The 19,605-nt window shown below is 35.1% G+C and overlaps 1 protein-coding gene across 13 annotated transcripts in view; it reads right to left on the bottom strand.

Moving 5' to 3' along the window:
• LOC137252891 (serine-rich adhesin for platelets) overlaps window positions 1–19,605 on the bottom strand; it is a 98,067-nt gene that overhangs the window by 21,263 nt on the left and 57,199 nt on the right. For 12 of the 13 annotated variants that reach the window (XM_067789025.1, XM_067789017.1, XM_067789019.1 and 9 more), the window contains exons 3-4: window positions 9,375–9,544; window positions 9,217–9,290 (exon numbers count right to left, since the gene is read on the bottom strand). In XM_067789025.1, the coding sequence (XP_067645126.1) occupies window positions 9,217–9,290; window positions 9,375–9,544 (244 nt within the window). Of the gene's footprint in view, window positions 1–3,873; window positions 7,100–9,216; window positions 9,291–9,374; window positions 9,545–19,605 lie in introns of those variants that run through there. The other variant, XM_067789027.1, reaches the window with a different exon arrangement.

Genomic DNA, 19,605 nt, shown 5'->3' with positions numbered 1-19,605 from the left:
GGAATCCGTTTTAACAAAACTTGGTGGCCACGGCAGGGAATTGGCCAAAAGAACGACAAAAACACACTTACAATTATGAAAGAACTTCACTCAAAAAAATATAACACTGCGCCAATATATTCTATTGCTTTTTTTTGTACAAAATGGCGTGGATAATAAAATATAAACGTTTTTCAGTGTTTTTTACAAATTTTCTTTAATTGATTTTGTTCCAATGTTCACACATTCCGTACCAACAGCTGATTTCGAAAAATCATTTGCTCTTCCTCTTATCTTTACGATTCCGTCGTAATGCAGAATACCAAACTTCGATTGAAGCGGAGCGTAGAACGGGAACGTAATCGAAATGCAGAATAGGGGTGAATATCTTTACAGTATAAAAGTAAATTATGTCAACATTCGACTCCAGTGATGATATGGTGCAACAAAATAGAAAGATAAAAGAAAATTTCAAAATGGGCGTGGCTCCGCCCTTTTTAATTTAATTCGTCTAGGATACTTTTAATGCCATAAGTCGAACAAAAATTGACCAATCCTTGTGAAATTTGGTAGGAACATAGATTCTATAACGATAACTGTTTTCTGTGAAAATGGGCGAAAACGGTCGAAGCCACGCCCACTTTTTATACACAGTCGACCGTCTGTCCTTCCGCTCGGCCGTTAACACGATAACTTGAGCAAAATTCGATATATCTTTACTAAACTCAGTTCACGTACTTATCTGAAGTCACTTTATCTTGGTATAAAATATGGCCGAGATCCGACTATGACCACGCCCAATTTTCCGATATCGAAAATTACGAAAAATGAAAAAAATGACATAATTCTGTACCAAATATGAAAAAAGAGATGAAACATGGTAATTGGATTGGTTTATTGACGCAAAATATAACTTTAGAAAAAATTTTGTAAAATGGGTGTGACACCTACCATATTAAGTAGAAGAAAATGAAAAAGTTCTGCAGGGCGAAATAAAAAGCCTTTGGAATCATGGCAGCAATACTGTTCGTGGTATTACATATATAAATAAATTAACGGCACCCGACAGATAATGTTCTGGGTCACGCTGATCCACATTTTGACCGATATATCGAAAACGCCTTCACTTATAAAACTAAGTGCCACTACCTTTTAAAACCATCATTAATATCTTCAATTTGATACCCATATCATACAAACACATTCTAGAGTCACCCCTGGTCTACCTTTATGGCGATATCTCGAAAAGGCGTCCACCTATAGAACTAATGCCCACTACGTTTTAAATAATCATTAACACCTTTCATTTGAAAAACATGTCATACAAAAACATTCCAGGGTTACCCTAGGTTCATTTTGCTAAATGGTGATTTTCCCTTATTTTGTCTCCAAAGCTCTCAGCTGAGTATGTAATGTTCGGTTATACCCAAACTTATCTTTCCTTACTTGTTATATACAGTTAGAAAGCACGCAGTTTGGATATGATGAAGCCGTGGTATAAGTCTCTAATCAAATCTGTCCTGGTGTACGGCTCGTAATTACGACAGTGTCAAGAGAGGATAGTATAGCACTTGGAATCTGCAAGAGAAGAGTTCTCTGGAAGATTAATAGTCCCTCCCACAGATATGAATAAAAGGTCAAGGGCTTTATTATGCGAATTTAAGATGACGATCTTACCCAAAAAGCACTCCGACCGACATCCGTAATAGAAGCATAGAAAGGAGGAGCCTTCACTGAGTTGTGAGAGGTAGATTTGATCTCCCCTGGTAGCCCTAACTGGTGTCAGTTATTGCCAACCAGGGGTGAATGAAACTTTTCAAAGTGCTAGCTGACCGTCCAGTAGGTAATAAAAAAGGCGAGAGAAAAAAGAAAAACAAAACAAAAATATGTTCTATTTGCAAAACGCTCATTTGGTTTTACTTGAATAAAAATTCGTTTTTCTTTTCGATCTTTCTTTCGACAAATATGTAATATATTTTTATTTTATTTTTTTTTAATTGAATGTATGATAATCTCTTTTTTGCTAATACACTTAGAAATAATAAAAACATATTCAAAATTTAAAATACATAAAAATACTAATTTACGACTTTTCATCATATGCATATATATTTGTATCAATGTATGTTTATATATAGAGCTATTTGGTAAATGTGATTTAACCTTAGACCGATAAACAGAAATCTATTTTTTTTTGAGCCAAGTAGCTTTTTCGCTTTCATTGTAACTTAAAAATGTTTCCATAAATTTATATTGAACTTAAGCGTTTCTGTAAAATATCATTTAGACTATTAATAATAGTAATGCTTGGTTTTCACTATGTCAAATTTGACCACAAACTTGGTCATATCAAGGAAAACGGGTTGCCATACAACGTCCGTTTTGAGTGAAAAGTGGCAGTTAAATTGCAACGACAATTGCCCACGGGTATCGGAAATTTGACAATAAAACTTTATTTACCAAAATTTTAGCGGCAAATTTTGTTTCGTTTGCCAACTGGTGTCAAATCTATTTATAATGCCAAAGCGTGTAAAACAACGGGGACTGATAAAAGAGATTGTGAAATAAATGACCAAAAAATTTGAGGTGAGGTTTTGACCACTCACTGCTTTATGGACTTCTAGTCAGTTATTGATGTTATTAATCAACTCTCTCAAACTTAGATGAAGGGTGTCAGATTTGATGAGATCTTTATACACATGGATGTCGAAATTTTTTATGAAAGCTGCCATTGGCTAATTTTATAACACTTGAAGCTTTTCAACAATTGATACATTATTTTGTGTTTTGATATGCAAAAAAAAACCCAATAATATTACGATAACTCTAGATATTACAACAATGGAAACACCCATACACGGTGAGTGCTACAATAATTAATTAATTGGGTGCACTATGGAGTTTTTATAAACATATTCCTCAAAATCAATTATCACGGACCAGTTAATCTATAACAATTTTATAGCACAAATATTTGCTAAACTGGAATTTAAGTAAGCATACCAAGTCAGTATTGAAAACAAGGCGAATCCATACCAGGTGGTGGCAAAGCGAATTCAACCAATTCGCCGTGCAGAAGAATGTTAAGTCAAAACAAAATTTTAATTTATTTCGATTAACTTAGGTATTAAAGTACAAGGCGCTATATGGAAAATAATCAAGAAGAAGAAGAAATCAGCTGTTGGGATAACAACACCTGGTACCAAGGCGAATTCAGTAGAGGTGTGTTATCCCAATAGCTGATTGCTTCTTCTTGATAATTTTCCATACAAAGCCTTGTACAACAAAATGTGAGTTAAAATCGAAATCTATAAAAATTTTCTTTTGACTTGACATTCTTCTGCACGGCGAATTGGTTGAATTCGCTTTGCCACCACGTGGTATGGATTCGCCTTGTTTTGCCATCACTTTGTATTGATTCGCCTTGATTGAAAAATATTAACTTTAATTAGTATTTCATAAATATGTGAGGAAATTTTCTTGTTTTTCAACTTCTTTTAGGTCCACTTGCGAAAGGGCAAGTTATTTTTTTAGTTAAATTTAGTTAAAAAAATTATCAAGAATGTTTGAGTTTAAACGCTCATGTCAAGTTAACTCTGAGTTAAAAAAAATAACTTGCAATTCTACAAGTGGGCTTTAGAGTTTGAGATTTGAAATTTTTGAAAAAAAAAAAACATTTGGAATACACTGACTCACGTCAATATATATGGAATTTAAGCTAATATAGGGCGCGTTTGAAGCGAATTCTTGGATGGGGCGTTCTTTAACCGAATTTCGAGTGTGGAATTTTTTCAAAAGTTTACTAAGATGGGTTGTTTTCGAAACGGCAGCCACGATATATTGATATTGGACTTAGCAGTCGATGTAGTCTTTTTTGTTGTTTTAACAAAATCAAAAAATTTAAAAGCGAAATTGTTTGTTGTTTTGAACTATAGAAATAAAAATGACAAATTAAACAACAATAAAATCAACAAAAATTTGAAAGTCTGAAGGAAGATAAAAAACTACTAAGTTAAGATAAAACCAAACTAAAAGTGCAAAAAATTTTTTTTTTTGGTTTCTCTGGGAACTATGGTCAAAAGTTTTGTTTAGGTGCGAAGGTACGCCTCCAAAAATATTTGCTTTTAATGTTAAGTTGGTTTACATAGGCCTCTTTTAATCCTCATACAAGTTGCATGGAGAAATTTGGGTTCATATTCTCCGATTTGTATAACGGCTCACTGTAGGAAAGAAGTTGCGAATTCAAATTAGGCCACACCATTTTTATCGGAAAGTAAGAAGTCCGATGCAGACCACCTTAATATTAGCATTAAGAGCTCATATTTTTAAAGCCCTATGTAGGCATCTAAGTTCTGAAGAAAAACAATTTTTTTTTTCAAATGCCTTTATATTAGGGTGGGTCAAATTTATTGTTGAAAAGGCACATCCAGTTTCTGAATCTATGGGTCATACTGAGTAATATTGTCCATGGGACCATAGGTCTGAAATGAATTTTGAGCCTCCCTAATTTTATTAGAAAATTTTATGTCCCAATCCGAATAGCGGCTCTCACAAATAAAATACATGAAAATAAAGTCAAATTCGGATTCGGATTGGGATATAAAATTTTCTAACAAAATTAGGGAGGCTCGAAATTCATTTCAGACCTATGAACAATATTACTCAGTATGACCCATAGATTCAGAAACTGGATGTAAACCTAAAGTTTTTTTTTCCCTACGTACATATATAGGGGTATCTTTTGGGCGTGGCTTTGGGCGTGGCTTTGTGCGAGAGCTCAAAACTTCAGAGGAGAACTTTTAAAAATCTTACTTCGATATAAAGTTGGATAGTATCTTTTCATATTTAATTTTCAAAGTTCTGTTTCAAAAATTATAGCCTGAGATTAACTAAAATATATTTAAATCATAACTATTTTCAAAATCGCATTTGAAAATTATTTAAGAAAGAAATATTTGGAAATTATTTTCATTTCTATCGAAACACAATGGGGGAAGGGACGTGTTGTCGCGAAATGCTTTCCGTTGTCAAGATATACACAGAATGTGATTTTTCGTCCAGTGCCAAAGCAGGTAGGTACCCTTTGCTCCAACACCCTTGAGTCGTCAATAGGGGGATTCGCTTTGCCTTGCAAATGGTACAAGGAACGCACGAAATTCCTTGATTGCACGGATTGTAAAGTGACAACAATAAAATACACACAAAAATTTATATTGTGGCGAATGTTGAAATCACTGGGCTGTTAGTAAATAATCAACACAACAAATACAGTAAGCAGCCAAACTTATGTACATGCACACATCATTGGATCATGTGGTCCACTTGTCTCATACTGGAGTACTCCATGGATTACTCTGATGTAATGCTGAGCTGGAGTATATGGGCCAGTCCTAGGATATCGCAATGTTAATTGGACCACATTTTTTGTATGAATTGTGGTTAATTTTGGAGTACTCGCTTTGTCCATAGCGAGTACTCCATACATGCATGCATGGAGTTACTCGCGATTTTTGCGGGAAGTGAGGAGATATCTCACACACACACATGTAGTCATCAGCCAAAGTTGTTACTCACACATACATATATATGTTACTCACACATATCTCAATTACCAAGCAGGAGATACAACAGTTCTAGAAGGCGAAACGTATAGACTTTAGTAGAAATATGCGGACGAGGCAACTGAGAGTATAAAAGCTGCGCATGCTGAGGAATGACCAATCAGTTTGATTTAAACATGCTATTAGTTGTGAAGTGGAGTTTAATTGTGAAGTATAATTGTACTACTCCCAAAGTAAACTAAATAAAGATCAGTTTTCAATACTGAATATTGGAGTGATTTATTTAACAGTTTAGCGATTCGAACGTTAGCAGAAGGTGTATAAATAATTTGAATCTCCCAAAACTCGTTACAATATGCAATTCGTGCAATTGCATATCAAATCTATGTATATTTTCGTGCAGCGGACTGTGGGAAAAATCAACCCTGCTTCAACGGTATTTCTCTCCATCCTCTCATTTCGCTCACGAAAAGATCGGAGTCGTTTTTTTCATAGTTTTTGGTCATACATATTTTGTTATTTTTGAGCAATTCACAATAGTGTCTTATCCATGTAAAATTTTAAGATTAGAGTTGTTTCCATGGTTCAAAATGTGATTAAAGCATAGCACATACGACGAATAGGAGACCTTGTGAAGTGCCTATTTATGTGGCAATTTTTTGACGCTTCTTACTGATGCGTGCTATAACTTCGCAATGGGATGGGGTGCTCTCGTAGTCTTTTATATTTTGCCGTAAGATATGAACAACCCCTGCAATCCGTGCACATTGCAAGGCAAATCGAGTGCCCCTCGTGTGTTTCGATGATAAATAATTTTTTACCTCAAATAGTTATTTTGGAAAAAAAATACTTTAGTCCTAGAAATCTAACGAGTTACATATAATAATATAGTACATACATGTACGTATATGCATATAATATATGACAAGAATATGCAAGATTGCGCCGATGTAATGCCAATATTGTGCAACTTGGGCCAAAAAAAGGACAAAAACATTTTTCTGAACGCTTCACGGCTGTCAAATGCAGCGAGCGTGATTAAATGCAAATGTTCAGTGCAATCTCTGGCTCTTGACTATCGGTACATGCTTGCATATAATACAGATTAACTAATTATCTTAGCAAATTATTCAAATAGGAATTACATATGTGTGTATATATGTTTGTATATAAATATTAATAACAAAATTAATTGGGCAAACTCATTGCACTTGGCATCGGGATGTGTACAGGGTGTGGTTGTGGTTGTTGTTGTTGCAATTGTTGTATGTGACTTGGCGGCGGTGGATGTGATTGCATCATTTGATGTGGCAATGATTGTGTTTGTAGTGGTTTTGGTGGTTGTGGTTGTAGCGGTTGTGATTGTACTGCGTGTGGTGGTTGCAACGAATGTGGTGTTAGTGGTTGTGGTGATTGTACTTGGGATGGTAGCGGATGTTGTTGTGGCTGTGATTGGGACAGCGGTGGTTGTGGTGGTGGCTGTGTCTGTGGCTGTGTTTGTGGCGCTGGTAGTGTTTGTGAATGTGATGCGTTTGAATTGCTTTTGTTTGGAGTATTGCCTAAAAAGCACGGGAATCAAGACATATTAATAAAAGTCAAAGAAATAAAAAAACTAGATAGATAAAAGTTTTAAAATAGATACATTAATATAATTTACCAAAAATATACATACAATGGTCCTAAAAAGCCAGTAAAGTTACTTATCACTTAGTCCAAAATCTAAGTACAAGGAATATTTTCATCTCACTGGCGTATGGATTGCGTTTAAAAGCGTCTATCACTGTTTTAGTACTTATAACCAGTTTGCAATACTTTTGTGCACATTCCAGAAAAAAATCCGTAATCAGGCCTGATTACATTCACGACGGCGGCTGCAAAGCGACATCTGTCAAATTATTTTTACATATGTTCTTATGAGGGCCGTTATTTTTGCAACGACAGAGCAGCACGACAATCAATCACGAATGCCGTTGTAGTTAGATTAAGCCTAATTCTATTTTTGGGTAGCGACAGTAAGTGGCGCCCTTGTTTTTTGTCAATAAAGACTAAGTAATCGTAAATAACAGATAATAAAAATCATTATTTTTGACTTTTTTAAACATAATTAACATATTTTTCTAAATTTTTTGCTCCTGTTTGCTATAATTTATATTTTTGGCTGACGCGTTCAAAGTAGTCAATGCTTGGCTACGGTTATCGTCAAGCTTTGCATTATTGTGGTTGCAGTCTGTGGACGCCGTGTTGAATGTAATCAGCCCTATCATCGTACATATCTTTAAAACGCCCTATCACAGTGACAGATATTTCGAAGTGAAAAAAGAGAAAAGACCAGTGAGATAGTCGTTAATTTTATAGCATAGCTCATCGAAGACTGGGTCGGGACCTGTTGCTGTACAGTCATCGGCGTAGGTACCAACGGTACCTCCTTCAGGAAGGGATGGGAGATTCGATATGTAACAGTTAAACGAAAGTGCGGATAAGAAACCCCTTGGCATCCTTTGTTTAATTCTTGCCGACCATACAGAAGGGTGGACCCTTCCACGTCTTGCAGTAATTGACATTTTAACGCTGGATGAGGCGTTTGTGAAAAACATTTGAGATAGGGCATTCCTCAGCCGAATTCGGAGTTAGGGCGTTTTCGAACTGGCAGCTGAGATAGAGCGATATTCCACTCAGCAGTCGACTTGTTTTGAGCCTTAGAAATTTTCTGACAGGTAGAAGGTAAAGTTTAGAAAAAAAAAACGAATGAATTGTTTATAATTTGGCATAAAGTTGATTTGCGATAGTAAAAATTAATACACTATATTTTTGTGAAACTTATTTACAGCCCAATTCTATATATTCCCTCGCAATTTTGTTCTCGCGGTTTTTTTTATTCCCGCGGAAAAATTCCTCCAATTCTTTTCTGCTAGGGAGAAAAATAATTGGATAATAGGAATTTCGAATTTTCGAAGTCAGCTGTTTTGTCAATTGAAATTTCGTTGCGCATTTCTTATTTTGTTTAAAAATTTTAAAAGTTTAATTATTGTTGCAAATTTGTTTGAAATTAAGAACTAAAATATAAACAATGAACAGTATTGCATTTCATGTGGTATTCACTGAAATAAGTAATGAATTGCTGCCACAGCAACATAAACAGAGGAGCATAAGAAGACGGCGGGATAACACAAATCCGCTGGAGTTGTCTGCTTCCATTCAGCAAAGCAATTTTATGTCGGGCAAGTCGAGTTGAATTTGTCTTTCGTCATATGCCAAAATCTATTTAAGCCTCCTTAAAAAATTCTTGCGCAATTTCTGGATGGCTGCATCAAATACACCAAGAGCTCTTGCTTATGATATACTTTTCGACTTAAAATAAAGAATATTGTGGTAGAATGTATGTACATATTTTAGCACAAATTTGTACAAATAAAAAGAAAACCAAAAAGAACCAATTTCCTTTAACAATTTGATGCTCTCCCTTTAATTTAATAAGTGAAAAAACTCCTAAGAAATGGGAGAGACATCTCCCTCTCACTCACATTGATAATATCTACATTTCTCCCATAACCGGTTACCGCTTTTTCGAACATTGTTCAGAATAGGAGGAAAGGGAGAAGTAAAACAACTCACGGGGAATTTTTATTTAGATTTGGGCTGCTAGTTTTTTATTCTTCCTAAATAACTATGAACTCACCTGCTGTCGAACTCGAGAGAAAACGTTTCGTTTTGTCAATTATGTAAGGCAAATTATAACCATCTTTCATGTAACTAAAAAATACGACAAAACACAATTACCGTAATTATTATTACCAATTTAATAATTATCTAAAATGAAAAAAATTTTATACTTACATTTCTGTACGTTTTGTGCAGAATAGGTTTTTGAAATTACTATAAATGCAGAAAAGCGTAAATGTTGGTAGACCTTGACCCAAATAACGTGCAAACTTAATTTGATCCGCCTTATTTAAGCCACTTTGATTAAGTGAAAGAAATGGTCGATGATCCTGAACATCGTATTCCTGTTAGATAAGAACAAAGATAATTGTAATTATTTTAGTTGTGAACAAATCAGTAAATCTAGTTTGTATTATTAAGTAGCTATAGATACGTGTGTATATGTATGAAAGTTTGGTATCATGAAACCGAAACTATTAGTCCGAAGTGAGAGGCGCTACGCCCTAAGGCAAGAAATGAAAACAAAATTGTAAAAAATAATTTAAAAAAATTTTAAGTTAAACGGTTTTATTGAAAACGATACTTACATGAAGTAATAATAATACTAAAAGCTAGAACATAATTAGGTAGGTCCTAGGTACTAGTCATCACACTTCTCATCAATCTAGGGCGTTGATCAGACAATTAAATAAAAGCGTTGGGCGTGTGAAATTTCTAAAAATGTGAGGCGTAGCATAACCTGATTAAGGTTCAGTTAGTCTTACTTATGACTATCAATAGAAATTTGACGCGTACAACGCTTTTATTTAATTGTCTGATCAACGCCCCAAATTGATGAGAAGTGTGATGACTACACTCAGAGAAAAACGCCGTTCTAAAATCCAGCACCACCGGACTCAATTCAAGCTTTTCATGTTCTTCCTTTTTTGTTCTTGAAAAACGAACGACCTGTTCTCAAAACAACAACCTTGTTCTTGAACTGACAACCGTTTCCTTGAAAAGAGAACGGCTGGTCTTAAAATATGAACAAATGTTCTATTAATGAGAACAATGTTCTTAAATTAAATTTTAGAAAAAAGAAACGGTACAATTCGTGTGCACTGCAATGTTAAATACAACATTTGGCACAAGCTATAAAGCAGTTGTAGTGGCACAGCGGTTATAATGTTGCGGTTGCGATCGTGTGGCGGGAGTTCGATCGCCGTCAAACGCAGAAGTTTTTTTTCATATTCTATTTTTTAACTCATATTTTTCGTTCAGCTCCATTCACATATGCACAGGTAATTCTCAACTTTGTTATGAAATGTTTTAAATATATATTCAAATTACATCATCAAATAAGAAACATTTCTCGATAAGAGAAATATATGAAAAATGCATATTATGCGTTTTTTCAAACCTTTTGGAATTTTAATAATAACTTGTTTTGTTATTCATATTTTTTATTAATGACAACAAATTATTTATTAGTAAAAAAAGGTCAAATCCAAGACGTTCTAGAATTGAGACCGAAAAGTGTTTAATCGACCACAAATTCTTCTCGAAGCGTGAGAACACAAAACTTAATCAAGCCCAAATAATGCTTGAAATGTGCACAGAAGGTTCACACATCAATACCAAACTGGTCATAAAATACGAACGGTGTGCTTGGAAAAACCGTTCTTAAAACAAGCCCATCGGTCGCGAGTTAAGAAAAAACGTACTTAATAGACTTTGTCAACGAATGTTCTGAATTTTGACGTGTTTCGTTCGCTTTAGAACGATTTTTTCTTTGAGTGTAGTACCTAGGATCCACCTAATTATTTGCTAGCTTTTAGTATTATCATTACTTCATGTAAGTATTGTTTTCAATAAAACCGTTTAACTTAAAACATTTTTTTTAATTATTTTTTTTTTTTTTAATTTTTTAGTCCTTATTTAATTGCCTATTATTTCTCATTCTATTTAGTTCAATTAGTGACTCATTATTACAAGGACTCTTTCCTGACAATTTTTTACAATCTAAGTCCGCAATACATAATCCTTCCAAAGACTTTACTCGACTCTGCGCCACGTATGCTTGTCCCTCCTCGAGCTCCAAAATATTTTGATGTCACTTCTACCGGACTGCATGCAATATTTGTTCCAAATATGCCAAATCGAACGTCATAGGTCGCTTTCTATTCATGTATATATTATGTGTTCCAAATATGATCCAAATCGGACCACAAATACGATTTTTTGAAGTATTTCGATCCATGCGCCACCTATCGGATTTTTTTCTTATTATTGCATTGTCATCGGGTTCTGAACTATATTCCAAATTTCAAGTTTGTAGGTTATGGCTGACGCCAGCCTGTCAAGTCAAGCTAAATAAAACCGTTTAAAAAGGGGTAAAGTAAAACCTTTTCAAAATGCAATGGGCAGAATTTGGGCCGGCTTCGGCATTTAGTTCTTATGGATAAAATAGTATGCACGCTCGTTTTTATAGGAAGTCCAAATACACTACATATTCGTAGATAACTATCATAATTAAGGGGTTAAATATGATTACTGGAGTAGCCGGCAGACCATGTTCTGGCATAAAAAATGCTTTGCCCACATTTAAAAAGTGAGCCTCACTCCCCTTTTCACTCTATATCCCATTCTTTCCTACTTTATCCTCCGTTTTTCGTCTCATTTTTGTCCATGCCTTTTTAAATGGAACTATAAAGGGTTAGAAAAAGGCAAAATGGAAAGGGAAAAAAGAGTTGGAACAGGCAGGAGAATGGTTAAGGGTAGTAATTAAAGGAAGGGAGGAAAGATAAAAGAGGGCATGGGAAGATAGGTATAAAGAAGTAAGGAAAATACTAAAGGAGTTAGGAAGGAAGTGGGAGAGGAATTGAAAAGAAGAGGAAAGAGGAGAGGTACAGGACTTGAGGAGAAGATAAAAAAACGAGTGGGGAAAGAAAGAGAAAAAGAGAGATAGGGCAAGAGTAAACGGAAGATAAAGGAAAGCGCAAAGTAGGCGAATGCTGAGTGGGAGATCTTTAGAAAATGAAGGAAGTGCAGAAAGGGAAATGGAGGATGAGCGAAATAAAGCGAGGATGCCGAGAAAGCGGTATGGGAAACAGAGAAAGAGCGTAGAAGGAATGAAGAAGGAAAGGGGGAGATAAAAAGACATAAAAATGTTAGAAAGAAAGGGGATAGAATAGGAAAAAAGGGGAGTGGGATAAAGAGCGAAAGAAAATGTAAGAGAGCGAGTCAGAGGGAAAGGAAGAAATAGTGTGAGTATAATATTAGCCGTTTTTTTCACACGCGTATACGTTTAATCTTACGTTTAATCTCGCTTAGATAATGCTTAGGAGGCTCATCTAGCGGCAGTGGTTAAATAACTACAGCTACAATACAGGGTGTACCGAAAAGCGGAGACACAACTCTCTGATGGCCATAGGGTATAACATATAGCTGAATCAGTTGCGATGAATTGTGGACACACATAGAATACATAGAATTACTGTAGAGGGTGAAACAAAGACACATATTTCAGTTACATCTGAGTATAATGCGTATTGAAATTTAGTAGGACAAATTTTATGCGCAGCAATTTCAGAGGTGCATTTAAAGTTTGTCGCTTAGCAGTCAATATAAACTTTAAGCGTAAACGTATATAGAAGTAGAAAAAACACAGCTATTGTAAGACTTGCATAAGATATCTTTAGGTTTGCGCTTTAACATACGCCTTTTTTGTTTGATTAATCATATGCAACTCTTGTCTCCTTTTAATTTCTCCCAAACAGATTCTGAAGTCTACTATACATTCATCGAGTGCTGCAATGGGTTTTTCGTTACCTTGCGATAAATTGTGATAAATTGTGACTTTGGTACACCCGCAGGCAAAATTTTATGTACCATGGAACTGACTTATTTTGTTTTGTTGATTTTCCGACAGGGTGGACGAATGATGTATGGATATTGGAACGATTTTCCCTAAATCCGAAAATCGGCACCGATGATGGCACGATGCCGAAACCGGTATGTCTCGAAACCAAATTTGACAAGGGATGACGGAAAATTGTTCCAATGTACCATGAAACGTTTCTGCGCAGATGGTAAAAGCTATTACATGCATTTTTACCTTTATTTTATCTGACGACGATTCCAACTGGGGGAGGATAAACGTCTAAAAACTATAAAATTAAAGATGTCCAAAGAGGCCTTTTTTTAAAGAATAGTGGAACAATCCGTCAGAATTAAATGATTATCTTTTAATTCATGAAATTCGCGAAGTAATCGTACCAATCCTCTATGAATCCTATTTTTTTAAGTTTTTTAGGTTTAGCAAAAAAAATTTAAATAGCCTGCAGCGAATCGCACTAGTTCCGAACTAGTGCAGAGCTATCGCATTAAGAGACGGTACTGGTGCTAATGCTGTTTCCTTGCAGTGCTTTCAACTCATACTTTTAACATTGTGATGTCTTGCGAAATGAAAATTACGGCCCTTAGCAGATCTTTTGAAAGCGTAATGAACTGGTTTAGTCGTAGTTGGCCCCGAGTTAGTCGCAGCTTTTCATTGTTTAATTCCGATATTTACATATAGCTCAAACTTTAGCGCTGTTACACACAAGTGTGGCTGTCAACTATCCCGCCGAAAGTAGTCATTAAACCTCTTATGTCAAACTAGTGTATTGCGTAACTGTCGCACATTTTCGCTGCGGGGTATTTACAGTTTAGCAGTCAGTAGCTTTAGCGTCACAAGCTTAAATGAGCTTATATATATATTTTTTTTTTAAATATATGTACATACATATAAGTCGCGTTAGGGTATACATTGGATGTTAGTTTCTCCTTAGAACATATGGTATAGAAATTTTTTAAAAGATTTTTATAGTTTGTCTGAAATTGGAAAGTGACACAAGCGGGTGATTTCGGAGCCCCATCCATCACTCTTAGAAAGTGGTTATTTGTTTGTGTAAATTACACACCTAAGTTGTATATTTCATTGAGTATTCGCCTTTAAGTGATATAATTTGAAAACTTTTATAATTACTACAAAGTTAAGCAAAAATTACTTAAGGCTGGGTATCATCCAAAAGCAGTGCTAAAGAGCGGCCTGTATACTCGCCGTTTTCAGCAGCAGCGCTTTGTTGGAAACTACGAAAGTTACGGCCGACGATTGCAAAATTAAAAAAAAAAAAATTTTAATCAAAAATGTTGTATATTTTATAAATTATTTCAACTATTTGAGAAAGTGTTCACCGGTTTGACAATAGCGGTGGGAAAAAACGGTGATGAGAGTTTCTACCGTCATGACGGCGGTAATATTTTATCGCCGATCGCTATGTTGTTGTTGTTGTTGGTGTAGCGATAAGGTTAATCCCCGAAGGCTTTGGGGAGTGTTATCGATTTGATGGTCCTTTGCCGGATACAGAACTGGTACGCTCCGGTAACACAGCTCCATTAAGGTGCACGACCATCTTGGGAACGATTTATATGGCCACATTAAACGTTCAGGCCATCCCTCCCTCCCCACCCTCAAGTTCCATGAGGAGCATAGGATCGCCACAGCCTCGTCTGTTAGTGAAACGGTAAGCAATTGGGTTTGGATAAGCTATATATTGCGCTGGCAATCTGAAAAGGTTGCGCTACACAACCCCTTGAATCTGGTATTTTAGCCGCCTCTTACGACATGCATAATTACCGCGGGTATATTCTAAACCTCTAACCCGCTGGGGGCGCCGGTCGCTAAATTACGTTACGGTGAACTTCACCGTCTTCTTCGTTTCCACATAATTACTTTTACATTGCAACATTTTTGACAACGTACTCTACCGCTATGTAGCGGCCGCTATATAGCAGCACCGCTTTCTAGGAAACCAAGCCTTTAGAGTTTGATTCAAAGTTGAGTCAAAATGTATAGCTATAGAATACCCCAAGAGTTTTTAAATAACCATCTGAAAACCATTAAATTGCACTCTTATATTGGTTTCAAAAATAAAAGTCTAATTTTAGCATTTTTGAAAAACTCCGCTTGAAAGAAATAACGTGAGTTGGGTATAACAGAATGGAAAAAGTTAAATGCGCCTAATAGAGTAAGAGCCCGTGACTGCCACACCTTTGTCATTTTATAAAAGTTGAAATTTCGTCAGTGCATACTTCCAACTGAAACAGGATCGTTGGTCTATTATAAAACTTGAGTCATGGTGGCTTTAACAGATAGCGTGCAAAAATTTTGCAGAAAAATAGACCTTTCTTTCGTCATATTATAAAGACTGATTTTCATATATGGTCTTCGTCACGATATAAGAAGCCAGACACTTTCCATAGTGGTTTTGATTAGTCAGACACATTTAATCCTTCTAAACTTGTTTGCCGCAAAAAACTTTCAGATTTCATTTTATGAAAAAGTACAGTTTTGCATTACAGAAAGAGTCTGGCTGGACAAAGCCACAATGGAAAGTATCTGGCAATAAGGCTAGTGGCTTCTTATATCGTGACGAAGACCATATATGAAAATCAGTCTTTATAATATGACGAAAGAAAGGTCTATTTTTCTGCAAAATTTTTGCACGATATCCGTTAAAGCCACCATGACTCAAGTTTTATAATAGACCAACGATCCTGTTTCAGTTGGAAGTATGCACTGACGAAATTTCAACTTTTATAAAATGACAAAGGTGTGGCAGTCACGGGCTCTTAGACTATAATATTTCATAGAACATTAGAAAAAGATACAAAAAATATGTATTTCTAAAAACTTTTAATGAAGCTATTACGATAGAAAACAAAACAGCAACAACAGGTATTCAGTTGTAACCATAAAGGGTTGCTGGTTTCAGAATCGCAGATATATATAGTTAGTTAGTACATTAGAGTGCTTCCAAAATAATACATTAAAGTCTCCCGTCTATAATCATGGGTTCGAAAACAACATTTTCGAATGCCTAAAGTTATAAGATATGACGTAACGACTTCAACTTACACAGTTTTCTCTTATCTTGGCACAAAAGGTACCAAATGGGCCTCTAATAAGAGTACTAATGGTTTGATTTGTGGGCCATAATTTTTCTTCGTAAAATTTTAAAATTTGTGTTTATGCATCCCGTGTGAGGTCTTTATTGAACGGCAAGTTCAACCTATATACATTCCGACAACATATTTCTCCTCAATATTAATTGGAACAGTTTTTGATGAGTCAACATCATCATCCTGAATGTAAGGGTATGGTGTAAGTGTAAGCGCAAGCGTAAGCGGGGGTTTTGCAAGTAGCATGCTATATGGTAGATATATGTACAATATCAATGCAGACATAGTTTGTAATATTGGTATATATATGTCCTATATGGAGTACTAAAGAATGTAAGCATAGGCACAGTGTGTGTTATTGGTATGCTGTTTGGAATAATAAAGAACAAGAACGTAAGTATAAGCACTACACTGTAGCACGATACGTGGTACAGTTGATGTGATGTAAATCACACAACAACTCAAGGCAAACAAGTCACCTATATATATGCTAAAATTTCTGAGCATACACACAATTTTTATGCATGCAAGTCCTTGAACAAATGTATACACTGCTGTTTTGTTGGAAATAAAGAGCCAGGGCAAATATGAGCAAATGCGTGATTTTTATTGCTGATACAAAAAGTATTTACAAAAACAAAGCACGTGGTTAGGTATTCAGGTTTAATAAAAAATTTTTTAATGTTTTCTCGCTTGTAACATCTTTTAACATTATTTGGTTAGATTTATATCCAGTAAGAAAGATAAACAAAGAAAAAATAAAATATTTTAAATACAATAAGATTAAATAAAATACAATTTTAAAAGTCAATATAACATTAAAAAAAATATTAAATGAAGTAAAAATAATGAAAAAATTACAATAACATAAAACAAAATATAATAGAAGAAAATAAAATAAAATTACATAAGAGAAAGTTGAATTAAATTAAATTATATTAAATTAAATTAAGTATGTTGAACTTTAGCTGGCTCGAGGTCAATAAAAATACGTTGAATAAAACCACAGGTTTTTTAACTAATTTATTCCAATATACATATTTCGGTTATTCCGCGATAACCGTTCTCAAGGATCTGTGTATAAATGTGATATAAACAATTTTCTTAATACCAAAAACAAAGTCAAAACATAAACAATATTTGTATATACATACATTTCTTTGCACGTCTTTACAACTTGACGCGGAGCTTAACACTGTATATTTGATCGTTAGTAAATGACAGTGTTAAGCTCCGCGTCAAGTTATAAAGACGTGCAAAGAAATGTATGTATATACAAATATTGTTTATGGTTTGACTTTGTTTTTGGTATTAAGAAAATTGTTTATATCACATTTATACACAGATCCTTGAGAACGGTTATCGCGGAATAACCGAAATATATTGGAATAAATTAGTTAAAAAACCTGTGGTTTTATTCAACGTATTTTTATTGACCTCGAGCCAGCTGAAGTTCAACATATTTACATATAAAAAGGTCGCTAAAACATTCAAATTAAATTAAGTTAAATTGAATTAAATCGATTTTTGATCGATGTTATCGAAATACCTTGGAATTAACTTCGAGAAATGATGGATATGTTATCAGTATGTTATCGATTTATGGGATTGTTACCAGTTTTTATCGGATTGTTATCGAAAAGATATCGATATATTGGAAAAAGGATATCATGTTGTTTAGGTAAACTGGTTATCGGAGGGTTACCAATTTGTTATCGGCGTGTTATGGAAAATTTATCGATTTGCTATCAAAAATTTATCGATTTCTTATCGGTGGGTTACCAGCTTGTTATCGGCATGTTTTCGATCTATTAACGACGACTCATCGGCTTTTTATGATACCCATACCTATAAAGCTTTAATATATAATCGATGAAAAATGTGTAACCCTTCTACGCTAAGCCGATAGGAAACCAAGGGGAAGCCGATAAGTTGCGAATAACTATTCGTTAACGATAATAAGCCGATTATAAGACCAAATGGGTTATTAACCACAAGAAGCCGACAAAAAAAAACTGTAACTATTTGTTTCTGGTAAATTGACCTCTATTATGGGTAAACCTTAACCCCCGGCCGAGCTCTAGTTAACTTAAAAAAAGTTTCCGGAGGTACACATGTACATTTACACATCGAACATTGCGAGTATTTGGTGCTCACACCCTTCTTTTAAACGCTTTTAAAATTCGTTTTAAGTTAACCAAAATATTTCGTTGCTATTTAGTTTTTCACAGCTGTATGTATGCAATAGAAAATTTTTTTACTAAATTAGAAAACACGCTAATGTACATACATATATATGTAATAACGTACATTATATTCAAGTTTGGTTAAGTTCATGTGTGCCTATGCATGTGCGCATTTATATAGGCCCGACCCACAGTCCTTGGTCACCCATTGCCTACATCGGTATTCCTCAAAAACTCTAAACTTAGCACATAATACACACAAATGCTTAATAAACACATACATTAACATATTCATGTATTCGTGTATTTGTATGTGCAAATTAACGATATGTGTGTGTTTATTTTGGGTTTTGATTATGTTAAAAATCAATAGAACAGAGTGAGGGTGTGAGGGCGTGAAGGCAAGGGTTAAAATTTGTGGTACAACCAAGATGAGTGGGTTGAGATTGGGTTTTAGATAAAATGCATAGAATTATTAGAAACCTCGTTTGTATGTATGTACGCGCGTTAGTTTAGAATTTTAAGTGCACACAAGTTCATACATGAAATTACGATAATACAATATATAGAAATACGAGAGCACGTAACTAGGATAACGTGTGTGAGTATGCGAGGTTTGATTTCATACTCACATGCAGATAAATACTTAAATACACACATACACATTTACATGAACATAATTCCTATAATCGTTTTTCACATCTGTGCTTAACGGAAATGAAAATTACCCTGCAGTGCGAAAAACAAATTATAAGCTATGTACGTCAGAAATAGTACGAGTCCAAAGCTCTCCTAACGAACCAAGTGCACATACAAGTGACTTAAGTATTTATTATTGGAATGTCCTACCTGCTGCGTCTGCATGGATCGTGATGCGATGGAATCATCGTGTGCCCCACTTTAGCTTTAACAAGGTGAAAGTAATTCGGGGGCTGGGGCACTGCTGGATGCTGCGGAAGCGGTCGAGGTGCAACTGGTACTCCTCGGACAACTGAGAGATAACCAAGCAATACCCGGCCGAATTACGAAATTAAGAAACCGTAGGAACTACTAAATTGGCCAAGGAAAGATATCTTTAGGATAAATGCCACAATCACGCGACACTGGCCGCTTGGCTGCATGCTGAGAGAATGGAGATCCCTTTGCATTTGCAGGAGTTGCGGCGAGGAGGACTGCCAACAAACAGTCGCGGACTACATGTGTGAATGCCCAACTCTATCACATACTAGGCTTCT

Source organism: Eurosta solidaginis, chromosome 5, assembly GCF_040869045.1.
Source record: "Eurosta solidaginis isolate ZX-2024a chromosome 5, ASM4086904v1, whole genome shotgun sequence".
Taxonomy (NCBI): Eukaryota; Metazoa; Arthropoda; class Insecta; order Diptera; family Tephritidae; genus Eurosta; species Eurosta solidaginis.
This window is presented reverse-complemented; position numbering and strand designations above follow the sequence as displayed.